This window comes from Myotis yumanensis, unplaced genomic scaffold (genome assembly GCF_028538775.1).
Source record: "Myotis yumanensis isolate MYYU_CA2020_CCGP unplaced genomic scaffold, mMyoYum1.0.hap1 SCAF_16, whole genome shotgun sequence".
Taxonomy (NCBI): domain Eukaryota; kingdom Metazoa; phylum Chordata; class Mammalia; order Chiroptera; family Vespertilionidae; genus Myotis; species Myotis yumanensis.
The window spans coordinates 33,560,127-33,575,516 of NW_027223767.1; the positions used below are offsets into that span (position 1 = coordinate 33,560,127).

Below are 15,390 nucleotides of genomic sequence, written 5' to 3' on the forward strand. Positions count from 1 at the left end.
AGCGTCTGTCTCTCCCCCTACCTTCTTGGAGGAGACACACAGGAGGGCGCCACTCTCTTTTATCCTTCTCGAAATGGTGAGTGTGAGTGACAGAGGTCTCCTGGGGACAACCTAAGAGAGGGCCAGGAGGCAACAGTGAGGAGGGGGAGTCTGGATATGACTCTGGAATTTCCTAATAGCAATTCCTCCTCCGCCACTCCCCACCCGACTCGGGATCTCTGGTTATCATCCTCCCCAGCCCCAAGAATCCTCCTGCCCTTGTTGGCAGGAACAGTGAGGAAGCATGGCCACAGGAACCACAACTCATGAATCAGCAGACAGATAATTAACTGGGGGAATGACTGAGCAGCTTTAGGGAGAAACCACTGGACCTGACCCAGCCCCCTCTGCTGCCCACAGAGCTGGCCTGCTGCTCTATCCCATCACTCCCTTCTCCCTTCCGAACCCTAAGCGGGAAGCTCATTGTGCCTGCTGGAGCTCAGGTCACAAATGGAAATGCAGGTGGGAGCAGGGAGATCACACTGCCTATTCTCCCGGTGTAAACCGCCGGTATTAATTTACATGTGAAACTCTCCATGCACACAGCACCTCCAGGAACACTCATTTTTAAAAGTTAAGTTTGCCAAAACTGGTTTGGCTCAGTGGATAGAGCATCGGCCTGCGGACTGAAAGGTTCCAGGTTCGATTCCGGTCAAGGGCATGTACCTGGGTTGCGGGCACATCCCCAGTAGGAGATGTGCAGGAGGCAGTTGATCGGTGTTTCTAACTCTCTATCTCTCTCCCTTCCTCTCTGTAAAAAAATCAATACAATGTATTAAAAAAAAGTTAAGTTTATTGAGGTATAATTTACATACGCTAAAATTTATTCTTTTTAGGGCGTATAGTTCTATGAATTTTGACAAATGTGCATTTAGGTAACCATCAGCATAATTGAGATATAGAATATTTCCATCACTGTCCACCAGTGATTTTCAATCCTTTTCATCTCATGGCACACATAAACTAATTATTCAAATTCTGCACCACACCAAAAAAATGTTATATTTTTTACCAACCTGAGGGGAAAAAAAAGATACAATATTGACTCATTCACACTGGACAGTTATTGTTATGTTGGTTTTTGTCATTTTTTAATTTGACAATCTAAGGGAAAAGAAGTCAGTGCTCCTGGCTAAATAGTCAGGGATGGCATGTTTTAGAAATTCTTGTGGCACACCAGTGCGCCTGTCACAACACACCGGTTGAAAATCACTGCCCTAAATAGTTCCCTTGAGCTCCTTTGTCATCAGTTCTCTTTCCCCATCTTTAGTTCCTGGCAACTACTGATCTGTTTCCTGTCCTTATAGTCCTGCTATTTGCAGCATGTCATATAAATGAAATCATACAGTATGTAGCCTTCCAAGTCTGGCTTCCTTCACTTAGTATGATACATTTGAGATTCCTTGGTTGGTGTTGCACGTATCAGAATGCTAAGAGGTTATCTGAGGCTACTTCATTTTCCTCAGGTGTTGAGACGGTTACCCTGAAGGCAGGAGACTATATCCATCAAACCTGGATCCAACTTCCAATTTCTTAATTTTCTAATTGAATGTGTTTGGGCCATGTAGGTTAAGCCATTAGCTTCTCCGAGTGCTAAGTAGTAATATCTTCGGGATATTGGAGAGAGTTCTGCAGCAACCAGCACTTTTATTATTCTTGGTCCTAAAAGCATTGGATAGTTTATGGCCAAATATGGTATGTCACATCCTAAGATCCAGAAACTATTAATTAAGTCTGGGGATATTCTACCTTAAAAAAATTTTTTTTGGTAGCATCTTTGAAAAAAAAAAATTCCACTGTAAATCTTCCTTTCTGCTTTCTGTCCTGTTCCCACAAAAAGACTACTTTCTCTCACTCTCCGCGTTTCTTAGTTCAGTTAGTAAAGATATTTGAACAATCAAGGAGAGAGTGAGAGAAATGTCCTCATTATAAGAAAGTCAAACATTGGAGAGTAAAATGGCTGGTTCCCCTCTAATTCTATTCCATAATGTCCACCATTGATAAGATGGGGTGTTCAATTCAGATCTTTCCCTCTTGCACATATAATTCTCATGTGTATGTGTATTCCTTTACCGAAACGTGTGTTACATTTTTTAAAAACTGACAAAAGCCACTTCCTTTCATATAGAAAAAAAATAACACTTCAGTGTGAAAGGAACTGTGGGTCTGGAATTGAGAAACGTGTATTTGATTTGTGGCTCTGTAGGCTTTTTCATCATCTTGCTGTGTGACTTTGAACAAGTCATCTTACCTCTGGGCCTCAGTCTCTTTGTATCTCAGGGGCTGAAAAGTTGGCAAAGGAGATGAAGGGGGAGACTTTGATTTGCTCCTTCCCCTCCCCACCATTAGCTGGAGAGGTTTTCCCTTTAATTGATTAATAATGTGGAATTCCATGTAAGAATTTTTGGAGGGAAAAAAATAAGGTCTGCAGCTAAAAACATGCTTGAGAAACTGCATCCTAGACGAGAGCTCCAGATGTTTAGCAAAAGGCACATTTAGTAGCCACTTTAAAAGTTCATGGGGTCAACCCTAAATCTCTTTGCTAGTGGAAGTCTTGAGTATATATAGTTATTTATCATTATTTTTATGTCTCAAGTAGGATAATCCGTAATAGGATAATTGTCACTTAATAATATACACTAGGCATCTTTTTATGTCAGTTTATGGCTTGCCGTTATTTATTCCAAGAGCTATAATTCTAGCCAGAAGGCATACCATTATATGGATATACCTGAATTTTCTTAACCAATTCCCTGTTGGCAGACACTGGGGTCATTCCCAATTATCTGCTACTACAAGTAAGACTGCAGGCGATATCCTTGTGCATTATTATGCCTCTTTGTTCCTGTTTCTATAGGCTGATTTTTTAAAACTAAAGCTGTTGGGTCAAAGGACATGAATATTTTAAATTTTAATAGGTTTTGCCAAATTGTCCTCCCAATTTGCCTTCCTATCAAGACAGATTGGCAGCGAGGACTGGTGACAACACCAGTTGCTGATATGGTGGGTCTGCTGTCCATAGCCACAAGACATGAGCTGGAGGAGGAAAAGTAGCAGAACCGGACAGCTGATTGCCAAGGTCACCAACAGGGCACTGCTGGGCTGGGCCTCAAACCGAGCTTGGTACAGGCTTGCCTCTTCTCTGTGAGTGAATCAGATGGGAGGTGGTGCCTGTACTGATAAAATTTTCCAGAATCTGAGATGCAACATTTGAATCAAATATCAGTTAGACCACTGAGCATAGGGAGAAAAGATAACCCTCACGCAGGTTTGTGCAACCACTATGGAAAACAGTGTGGAGGTTCCTAAAAAAATGAAAAATGGAACTACCTGATGACCCAGTGATTCCACTTCTGGAAATATATCCAAATAAACCCAAACCACAAATTTGAAAGAATATATGCACCCCTACGTTCATTGCAGCATTATTACAATAGCCAAGCTATGGAAGCAACCCAAGTGCCTACCAATAGACCAGTGAATAAGGAAGATGTGGTACATATATACAATGGAATATTACTTGACCATAAAAAGAACAAAATCTTGCCATTTGCAACAGCCTGGATGGGCCTAGAGGGTATTATGCTAAGTGAAAAAGTGAGTCAGAGAAAGACAAATACCACGATTTCACTTATATGTGGAATCCAAAGAACAATAGAAATGAATAAACAAAACAGAAACAGACTCATAGATACAGAGAACAGACTGATGGTTGCCAGAGAGGAGGAGGGTTGAGGGACTGGGTGAAAAAGGTGAAGGTATTGAGAAGTACAGATTGGGAGTTGCAAAATAGTCATGGGGATGAAACATACAGCATAGGGAATATAGTCAATAATTGTAATAACTTTATATGGTGTCAGGTGAGTACTGGAAATACCAGGGGGAACACTTTGTAAAGTATATGATTGTCTAACCACTATGCTACCCACCTGAAACTAATACACAATAATATTGAATGTAAACTGTAATTGGAAAAAAAAGAAAGAAAAACTATAATAGTTAAGCCAGTAGGAAGACATGGACACATGTGCATTGTTTGAGGGGTCTTGGGCCCTGGGAGGCTAGACCTCCTAGACTCCTAGTCACCCTGTTGATGCTTTCTGGTTGGAAAATACTTACAGAGCTGGCAGCACCTTGAAGATCATTGACTTGAACACCCTTTATTTTACTGAGAGGCAAAAAGGGAGGCCCTGAGGGTGAAGTGACAATTAGGTTAGTGGCATTGGTGTGGTCTATCCCTGGGGACTCCTGTCTCCTGACTAGTGCTTTCTCCCCTATATCCTTTTACAGACAAAGGACTTGTCTTTTGTCTGACCCTGAGGTGGAGGGGAGTGGGATGGGCAGGAAGTGATTATCATAAAGGTAAGGAGGACAGAAACCAGCACTTACTGAGCATCCACCATGGATGGTTCCTTCACAGATATCATCTCATTTAAACCTAACGACTCATGGCATAAGTATTCTGCCCATATTTGGGAGCATGGGGGAAAGGAAGCAGTTGCTTAGGGTCTCCAGTGCATTGCTGATATGTTAGGCTTGTTAAAGCCCAGGGAACCATGATAAGCTCTTGAATAGGGATGTGGCCAAGGATCAAAGAGTCCCTGGACCTAGAGAGAGCATGAAGGGGTGTGCCTGAGGGTACACAGCTTTCCATGGTAAAAGCGGCTTTAGATCTGTCCTGCTTGCCAGTCTGCATGCTTTCCCCACTGTTCCCTCTGTCACATGATAATAGCGTTCATTGTTTTACTACCCCTGCCCTTACGGTGTTTCCCAGAGACTGGGTGTTAATTTAGATCACAACCGTCCAGAAGACAGGATTCTATCTGGGGATGGGCTTCATGGAGTGTTCACACAGTTAAGGACGATAACTAGACACGATTTGGCTTCACTGACAAGGGCAGGGTCTACTGGCTAAAGGGTCAGTGAAAGTGTATAACCAGTGGATCAAAACATTTGAACTTTGTCCAAGGGGATTTAATTGCCCAGAGCAAAACCCTTCCCATCTTTCCTTCATGCCCCACAAGCCATTCATCAGCAAATCCCCAGAATATACCTGGGGTCTGACCACACTATCGACACCACTACCATTCCAATCCAAACCCTGCCATCTGTTGCCTGGATTATTGTAATAGCTTCCCAATTGGCCTCTTTCTGGTCTTGCTCCCTCTCAGTAGCCAGGATGATTGTTTTCTGCTCACCTCTGCTCAACTTCCTCCAGTGGCTTCCCACCACATGGAGCGTGAAAGCTGCACTCCCAACCACAGCTATAGTTTCCTGACTGCTTTTCCAACCACCTCTCTGTCTCTCTCCTCCTCCCTCTCTCTACTATTTCTTTTTCTTTAAATGTATTTTTATTGATTTCAGAGAGGAAGGGAGAAGGAGAGAGATATAGAAACATCAATGATGAGAGAGAACCATTGATTGGCTGCCTCCTGCACACCCCATACTGGGGATGGAGCCCACAACCTGGGCATGTGCCCTGACCAGGAATGGAACCCTGACCTCCTGGTTCATAGGTTGATGCTCAACCACTGAGCCACGCTGGCCGGGCCCTACTATTTCTTTAAGAAGCTGAAGTCCATCTAGCTCTTGTCATAGTTTTTTTCTGTAATGCTCATCCCCTAGATTGTCCCATGACTTCCTTCTGTATATCATCTTGAGATGTTAACTCAGAGAGGCCTTTCCTGGCCACATTTTCTAAAGGAGGCTCCCTCTGCTCAATGTCACTATTCCTCTATCCTGCCTTATTTTCTAAAGCATTTACCACTGTTTGAAATTGTACTGGTTGTTGTGTATGTCTTTTGTTTTCATCTTCCTCACTAAAATTTACAAGAGTTGGAGGTGTGTTTAGTTCATCAATGTATCTTCAATGCCTAGGAGAGTGCTGGGCATAGTTAGATGCTCAATAAAAATTTGTTGAGTACATAAATGAATGAATGAATGAGTGCTAACACCATGACATACATGAGAGGAAAAGTGTAAAGCTAACCTCTTTTCCCTTGTCCATAGGTGGGTTAACCATAGCAAAGTTCTCATTCCAGGCTGGCTTTTCTCAATTATGCAGAGTATTTCAGGGCAATGTTCCTCAAAAGCATGTCATATTTGCTATGGAAATGCAAATCCATTTGGTATTAGATTCTTAGGGCTGCCAAAACTGGGTGGCTTAAGACAACAGAACATATTCTCTCTGGAATCTAGAAATCTGAAATCAAGGTGTCAGCAGGACCCTGACTGGAGACTCCAGAGTGAATCCTTCCTTGCATCGTCCTGTCTCTGGTGGCGGCTGGCAGTCTTTGCGTCCCTTGCCTTCCAGTTGCAACACTACAATCTCTGCCTCTGTCATCACGTGGCATTCTCTTTTTTGGTCTCTCTCTTTTATAAGGACATCAGTCTTGTTGGATTAGGGCCTTCCCTAATGATTTCACCTTGATCACATCTCCAAGGACCTTATTTCTAAAAAAAGTCACACTCATAGGTACTTCCACATATCTTTTTGGGGGACACAGTTCAACCCATAACACATGTTAATATCGGTGGAGGCAAATTATACAAATGCCTTCTAATGTTGAAGACCATATTTAATTGGCTCTGATATACTTAAAAAAGACATTTTAAAATCTCTAAGATCAGAATGCATCCTACATGGTAGTTTGGATTTCCTACTGCTTTGAGCGGTGCTTCCTGGAGCTTTCTGCTCAGAGCACGGAGGTCTGTGTTACCTGGAACTCCACCTGCCTGTCTCCTTCCCCTTCCTTGTGTTACTGAGCTGCTGCTACATTTAATGAAAGAATAAGAATAAAATAACCTTTTTTAGCAACTTGCTCTAGAGAAGCCACTTGTGCACTCATAGAGCAGTTAAGCGTGAGATGTTTTGTTTTAGGATGACTCACCCAGCCAGGTGACTGCGCTGGAGGATCAGGCACTGCCTGAGTCACCCTGTGTCCCCATGGGACTAATTAGTGATGAGCCAAAAGTCAGTGGCAGGGCTGGGGACCCAGGCCAGAACTCTCTGGCAGACAGTAAGAGAGATATCCCTCGTGTTTACAGTACGAATCATCCTCCCTTCCCACTAACACATCTCCCTCTGACAGCCCTCTCCTGAAATCCCCTGGCCCCACGAGGGTGGCCTGTTTCTGCGTTCTGACATCCTGTCTCATTGGACAGCATGTCCTCAAAATAGCTCTCATTGACGCATTATGATTTCCATTGGTTCCAACTCCCTTCCTTGTTTTTCTTTTTTCTCCATTTTCCCCACCCTTTGTCTCTTTTCTGGTTCTGTGAATGGGGCTGAGGTGCCAAACCATAGCTTTCTACTACTTTCCAGGCAAACTTCTTGGCTGCCCTTGTCTATTGTTTCTAACTGGCCTGCTCTGCTTGGCCATCCCTCCTAGCTTGGATTTTTGAACACCCAACATTCCTCACTCCATTTAGAAGCCAGATCTGAGGATTGATCATTGTCTTCTAGCCTGAGGCTTTCTGGCTCCATGCCCTCACTACCCCGGTGTTCAGGGTGTAGAACTGTCTTTAGGAGGGGAAAAAGAAAGTAAAACCTTCATCGCCTGAAACAGCTCATCTGCAGAATAAAACAACAACAACAAAAACAACAGCGCCCAGGAAGTCATGGTTCAATTCCCAGTCAGGGCCGTCTGTAGAGGCACCCGATCGATAGGTCTCTCTCATCATTGATGTTTCTATCTCTCTCTTCCTTCCTCTCCGAAATCAATAAAAATATATTTTAAAAAACAATAGCAACTGTGGAAGCATTTGTTGAGTGCTTTCTCTGCGCCAGCCGTTGTGCTCAGAGTTTGACAGAGATTGGTTCATTGAACCTTTTAATCACCTTGTGAGGACCAGGGCCAGTCCCCCTTGTTTCCTTGCTCTGGCTAAACTGTTAGAGAGGAAAGGGGTGGTAGGAGTTGTTTGTTTTCGGCAATGACAGAGTTCTGATAAAGGACTTCTTCCAGTCACTTCTGCAGCAGGGCTGAGTCTGGGCCCCGGAGGCTGAACAGGAACATAGGCCTTATGAATGACTGGAAACAGAGACCCAAACTCCTTCCACATGTTCAGGAGGGAGGGGTGGCTTCAGGGCAGCAGCTCATTGAATCAGCATGGCCCAGGCACAGAGACTTCTGATGAGTCCATCACTTTCAGCCACTGCGTTCCAGGAACTTGCCCTTGATGGGAGGCCTTGGTGGGTGGTATTGGGGGTGGTTGTTATTGGTTCTCACGAAATCAACCTGTGATTCATTAAAAAGAGATGTAAGGGGAACTGGGTAGCCATCACTCCCCAGGCATAATTTCCTAAAGAACAAAAATCCCAGCAGCACTTCATCCTCCGAGGTCAGGGACTGCCCATTCACAAGGAGGGGTCTTGCTGTTATTTATTTCACATCCGAGGAGGCTTTCTATTGTGGCTGCAAGTCGAGGGCTCATAGGGAAATGCTAAGTTGAGAATGAATGGGTAAATGTAAACACTGGGAAAATTTTTTCAACAATAAGTTGACAGTGTACTCCATGGTCACGTCCTTCTCACTCTTCACGTGGTCTCCTTTCCCTGGTGAAAATCGATGGCATTTATGTCCAGAATCACCCTTCTGGATGCCAATCCCATTGCAAACTTCACAACGGGAAGCAGATTCCTAAAATAGTTCAGGCTATGCTTCTCTCAGAACTCTTCCAATAAGAGGGGCTGTGTTCATGTCTGGCTGGAGAAAGAGAAATTGTGATTCGAAATTGGTTAAGGTTCTGCAAGGCAATAAACCCTAACCTTTGGGGATTCCCTTTCCTACCAGACAGAAATCACGTGTGTTGCTGTTGGGTAAGAATCATATATCTCGTTCTCATCGAGAATCATTTCCATTGTTATTGATTTTCTGTAAGTGCACCTCTACTCTTGAGGAGTTGCATTCTAATTGATCGAAGTCAAATAAAGTTACACGCCACTAGAAAGTCAGATAATCCCTAAGCATGTGGGTCTACTAGTCAACACCCTGAATTATATCGGAAGGGCACCGAGTATTCCCTTCATCTATTTCCAAATTTTTGATAATTTTTCCTAACACTACTCCCTCTCTCTCTCTCTCTCTCGCTCTCTCTCTCTCTCTCCACATTTTCTTGGTATGTTTTTGTCCAGAAGTTGGAAGGGAGAGAGTTCAGTCACACTATAATAAAATGGACTGAGACATTCAGCTCAATGAGAAGTTTTGGAGACAATGGGAAAACATCCCAGCTGTCAAAATGGTTTCTCTCCAATAGATTTGCTAGTCTCACCAGCTCGGGGCAAAGAGGCCACTTTAGCAAACTGGATAAAGGAACTGTCAGGATAACTGGGTCAGGGGAAGAATGGGTTTTTCTCATTTCCTCCTTATATTGAAAAAAGGCGCTCCTGGGGCACAGAAGGGTTCACCCGGCCGAGCTAGGGAAAGCAAGGAGGATGGCGGCTTTCTGTCCAAGTAAAAGCCTAAGGTTTCCTTCCAGGCTGGCTTCTCAGGGCTATTTTGGGCCCTCTGCTTGTCCCTGCTCCTCCCCCACCTGCTTTTCCACTTTCCTTTGACAGTATGAAGACTGTTGACAGTTGAGTACTTCTCCCTTACCTCAGTGAATTCTTGTACACATCCTGTGAGATAGATATTATCATTTCATAGAGGTTATTGAGTTGCCCAAAGTCATGACACAGGTAGTTAGAAGAGCATTCAGAATTCAAGTACAGGCTTTCCAACTCCAAAATTCCATGTTCTTCCAGCTTATATCGGTCAGCCTTTTCTAACATTTCTGCAATTCTCCCTGGAGCATTCTATGCTTGGATCCAAAGATATATGTATTGGGAAGTTTGATAAGATTCCAGAAATTTTTTTTTCTGGTAGGCCAATGGGAGCCTTTCATGGCCATCCCAGCCCCTCAATATTTAGGTTGCATGTTAATGTTAGTGCATCAGGGCTTTGGAGCCCCTGTGTAATAGCTATGAATACATCATCAGAATAATTGGAGAAAGGACACATTGCCATTGCTCTGGGCCTCAGATTTTCATTTGCACAGTGTAGGTGTCAAACCAGTTGCTAATTCAAGCCTTTCCATCACTTATGAGCTGACACTTGGGTCCATGGCTCAGCCTTGCTCCATCACCTGCCATCACTGTGGCCTCATCAATGGCGGTCAGTGATGAGTTTCTCCTGACCTTCCTCATCCTTCTTATCAAACAGCATGTATTTGGTAAATGACTGTGGTCTGGTTAGGGTGAGTTGGTGTGCATCTGAGAGCTGTAAACCTGGGCATTTGGAAAAGCTGGGAAGGATGGGGCAGGCCTGTTACTTTATCAAGTCAGATCAGGGCTAATGCCTTCATCTCTCTGTTGCAGGACCAAACATCTGTACCACACGAGGCGTGAGCTCCTGCCAGCAATGTCTGGCTGTGAGTCCCATGTGTGCCTGGTGCTCAGATCAGGTAAGGAGCGGACACTTAACCTTACTTATTTCCCAGACTTAGCTGTTTTTGTGCAGGAATAGACCCATGGGAGATCTAATTCAGATGCTAGTTCAGGCCTTCCCATTGATGGATGGTGAAGTGAGCTGTTATGGGGTGCTGCTGGGAAGGCAATCCAGGGTTCACCACATGGCCCAGGGTCCTGGCCAATTTGGTTGGTCCTCCTGGACTTGCTGTAGCCATTGCCAACCTTCACCACACTTTGCTTACTTCTTGTTGCGGTGGAATACTCCACAGAAGTAGAGCCTCAGACCTCAAAAGGAGAGGTAGGAGACGATTATAGGTACACCGGGGATGTTGGTTTACAGGCATCCCAGAATATTAAAAGGCAAATGAAAAAGGACCTTGCCCTTGTGTGGGGGGAATGTTTTGTCAGAAGGTATTTTCTCTTTTCTTTTCCTCTCTGATGATGGAGCCCCAGGACTTTACCTTTTCTTTTTCTCTCTCTCTCCTCCTTTTCTCCTTCTTTTTCTCTTCTAGGTGTCAATGAGGGAAGGACCAATTTGATGAGGATGGGCGGGTGACAGGAAAGGGTTAGCTGTGTCTAGGCTGAGGGTTTGTTGTGTCTGGGGCCCTAGGGAATGAGTGTGTCTGGGGGAATGGCTGTGTTTGTGGCTGGGACAGGAATTTGGAGCTGGCAAGACCTATTTGAGTTGTGGGGGGGTGGGGGGGGGGGGATGAGTGGCTGGAGAGTTTCCAGTGATTACAGAGTTGGAGGCTGAGTCATTGGCCTGGCCCCCAGCAGGTGGTTACCTGAACTCCCGGCATGGCTGTATGTATCTCAGTCATATGAGGCGCCCTCTGTCACGATAGCATGTTCTTGCCCTCGGCAGTTTTGGGACTGCTCTAACCCAGGCTCTCATTCTCTCTGTCTGCTTCTCTTCCCAATCTACTGAGTTTCCTAAAAAAGGCAACTTCCTGACAGGCTGGTGGTGGCGGGGGTGGGTGTGTGGGAGTGGGAGGCTGTGTTTATGCCTCTACAAGGGGACTGATTGCCAAAGGCAGAGGCCAGCTCAACACACTGCTTTGGCCTGTGTGCAATTCAGCACGGGAACTGCTTCCAGAGGCAGCTGCCCAACATCTGGGCCACATTGACTTCATTTAGCAAATGAAACATTCCCTGGGGCTGCGAGTGGGGGTGCAGAGGGGGATGGGTGAGCTGTTCCCCTCCACCCCAAAGGTTCTCCACCCCTCTGGGCTGAGCTGGCTGCTCAAGTGTGATGTGGTCTCCTCCCTTCTCATTTGCCATATCCTCCTTCCCTTAGTCACCATCCTGATAGTATTAAGTTTCTTTTACAAGGAAGTTGGAATTCTGTAGCTGAATCCTGGAAGATGGGAGAGCTAGATGAGGAGGGTGCCTTATTGGATGGATGGCCTGAAGCTGGCTGGGGCAGTCGGGTAGCCACAGGAGCAGCTCAGTATTTTCCTCCCTCCTTTTTCTCCCAAAGCAAGAGAAAGTGGAGACAACTATGGCCCAGAGGAGTCTGGGGGAAAAGAAAACATATTCTTTTCTAAAAAATAAAATATATTTTTATTGATTTCAGAGAGGGAGCGAAAGAGAGATAGAAACATTAATGATGAGAGAGAATCATTGATTGGCTGCCTCCTGCACACCCCACACTGGGGATCGAGCTGCAAACCGGGCATGTGCCCTGACAGGAAGTCGAACCCTGACCTCCTGGTTCATAGGTCGACACACAACCACTGAGCCATGCTGCCTGCGTAAGAAAACATATTCTTAGAGTGTCTGTCACCTTTCTTGATCTGCATAGGGACAAGATATGCTGAGGCTTAACCCAATGAAGCCCCTAGGATTCATAACCAGATTTCAGAGATACAAATGCAGATTATTTATGGATGACCCTGGTGAATTTTGTCTCTTGGGAAAGACCAGGGGAGGGCAGGGTTTGAAGGTACAGAGTAAGTAAGATAAAAGCATAAGGTAGAACCAGCCAAGGAATGGGGGGGTGTAATCAGAGAGGAAATGGGTACACTAGGACCAAAAGCAATTAATGAGGGGAGGAAGAAAGTCCAATAAGATATTCTCTGGGAGAATGCAATATAAACAGGAAAGTGGGGGAGGTCAAAGGTTTAGCGAATGACTACAACTATCTCTGAGCAAGAGGGAGAAGGGGAGGGGAGGAAGAGCAAAGGAAGAGGGGAGGAGGAGGAGAGGAGGATATGGGAGGAACCCCTTGTGAGACAAAACACATCAGCCAGGGAGGACTGGGAGGTGGGAATCCCAGGCTGTAACCTGAACATGGCTGTTATTTTTTTCCTGACGTTTCCCCTGCACAAGCTGTTTAACTGTTGAAAGTGCCTTGGCTGTTGACTTAAAAAAAACAAAAGTGAGCCGTGGGGGCCATTTTGTATGTGATTTGTTGATTAGTTGACCCTGGAGAGCCCACTGCTTCTGCCTCCCCTACCTTGGCTGTTGTAGGCAGGATTGGCAGAGTCTGGAAAAACAACTGGTTGGGCTCAGCATTCCCTTGGTCCTCGAGGACAGCAGCTCTGGGTGTGTATAGCAAGCATTGGCCCCACAATAGGAAAACATAGCTAATGTGGATGAGTGCAGAGTTTTGGGCCCATTGCATAGGGTGTGTCCTTGGGGGGTTGGAAACTGACACGGGTTGGGGTGGTGTACTGTCCTTGGACTGTGAATCTAGCGAAGAGGCCGGCCTCACACAGAGATTCAACTTGTGGTCTTGGCCTCATTGGCTCCATGTTGGAATCTAAACCCTTCCAATCTTGTCTGGTGGTGAGAATGACCTGGCGTGTTGGTTAAGAATAAAGGATCCCAGGATGAATCCTGTATCTATTACATCAGAATAGGTTGTTATGATAGCAAGTTTGGCAAATACTGCTAATTGAAAGGGCTGATCATCGGGGCCATGGTTGGTCAGGTGGAGCTAAAGTTGCCAGATAAAATACAGGACACCCAGTTAAATTTTAATTAAAGAAGAAATAATTTTTAGTATAAGAATGTCCCAAGTATTTGCTAAATTTGGCAACTCTGAGGTGGAGGGAAATACTAGGAATTTTTATATAGTCCTGACTGCACATAAGGAGGTGGACCAGCTCATACTCAGCTTGACATCCAAGGATGAAGAAGAAGAATGGGTTTGGGTCTAGCAAAGTACAAGAATCCAATAGGAATTACTATGTTCTTCTCTGCATCTCTGGGGAAGGGCTTAGGCCACTATTCAGTTCCTTTTTATTTACTAACATGATTTCATTCTTCTCCGCTGCTTTTCTTTTCTTTCAGGTTTTTGTTTTTTTATATTTTTTAATCTGGAGGATAAATGTTTATCTTGAGAGTTTTGCTCTAACTTTTTATTGCAAAAAAAGTATAATATTAAAAGTGTTTCTCTCTCTGTGAAACAATAGGTGTGAATACTAATAACCATGAACTAAAATGCTTTCCTTTTTCCCTACTCCTTTCTGTCTCCTCCAAACTTCTTTCTTTCTTTCTTTTTTAAAATATATTTTATTGATTCTTTACAGAGAGGAAGGGAGAGAGATAGAGAGTTAGAAACATCGATGAGAGAGAAACATCGATCAGCTGCCTCCTGCACATCTCCCATTGGGGATGTGCCCGCAACCCAGGTACATGCCCCTGACCGGAATCGAACCTGGGACCTTTCAGTCCGCAGGCTGACGCTCTATCCACTGAGCCAAACCGGTTTCGGCCAAACTTCTTTCTTTGTACATTCAAGTGATTTCTTATTCTCACTGGATGTCAATCTAGAGAACAATGTTAATTTATTTGGGTTGGGTGTTTAGTAGCTCTCTGGGGGGAAAAATAAGTACCAGCACATATTATTCTTTGTCCTCCAAGAACAGAGTACACCAAAATGGTAGTGGTTATAATGCTAATAGTGGGAAAGAGTCACCTTCTATTTGCATTTATTTGGTTATATATATCATACCTAAAGGATTTCAATATGTTTGACTTATTTTGAGATTTTTGTATTTGGAAAGCATTTCACATTCACAGCCTTATTTTAACACCCTGACCAACCCCGTGAGATAGGTAGGGCAATGACCGTTATTCATGCTGTACCTTCCCAGTTTCCAAGATGGGGTTCATGGAGAATGGGAGTAACAGCATGTGTCACTCTCCCAGGAGAGGGAGGGAGGGCTCAGCTCACACAGCACATGGGCCAGAACCTCCCACCTCTTTGCTTCAATCTTCCTCTGGGTCTTGGTTATTTTTGCCCTTTTTGTGTAACAGCCGGTTTCAGTGGGAACTGAAACTTTAATATTCCACCCTTCCTCCTCCTCTCTGAGTAACCTGGAGACATTCTTTCTATCCACTCAGCCTGGACTATTGAGAAAAGGAATGTTGGCCAAGTGTATTGAGGTCACTGCCTTGGTATTCTTCTGGGGCAAGAGGCTCTCAGGGAGAGCGTGGCCGAGGAGCAGGCCTGCTCAGTTCCTGACCTCTGGTGTCAGTGACCACAAAGCGGGAGGGGGGGGGGGATGGAGACAGTTTTTGCTTCTTAGTGTTTATATTTCTAAGGAAGCTCATAACAAACTATAAGGACAGTCAGCAAGGCTTAGCACTTCAAACCTTCCAATATGCACTGTCCCATTAGAAAATGGGGGTCTGGAAACCAAACTCCAAACATTTCCTCTCTTTGCTGCTGCAGCTTGAAGATGCAGGATGGCCTTGCTGCTCTCATTCAGTGTCCTGGTCTCACCCCTCCCTCTCTCCTTCAGCATCTGTCTCAGTCCTGGAAAGACTCAGCTCCTCGGTGCTTCTTGTTCTATGCAGTCATTGCCTTTTTTGGAAGGGTTTCTCCCTGGGGCTTAGTGGGCAGCTGGAGTCAGAGATAAGGTAAGGAGTTTTCCGAGCAAGAAAGAGACTGC

At 44.8% G+C, this 15,390-nt stretch overlaps 1 protein-coding gene across 2 annotated transcripts in view; it reads left to right on the top strand.

Annotated features, from left to right (window-relative positions):
- The window catches only part of ITGB3 (integrin subunit beta 3), a 52,591-nt gene that overhangs the window by 3,763 nt on the left and 33,438 nt on the right, over positions 1-15,390 (top strand). For both annotated transcript variants that reach the window (XM_070393702.1, XM_070393703.1), the window contains exon 2: positions 10,394-10,479. In XM_070393702.1, the coding sequence (XP_070249803.1) occupies positions 10,394-10,479 (86 nt within the window). The remainder of the gene's footprint in view (positions 1-10,393; positions 10,480-15,390) is intronic.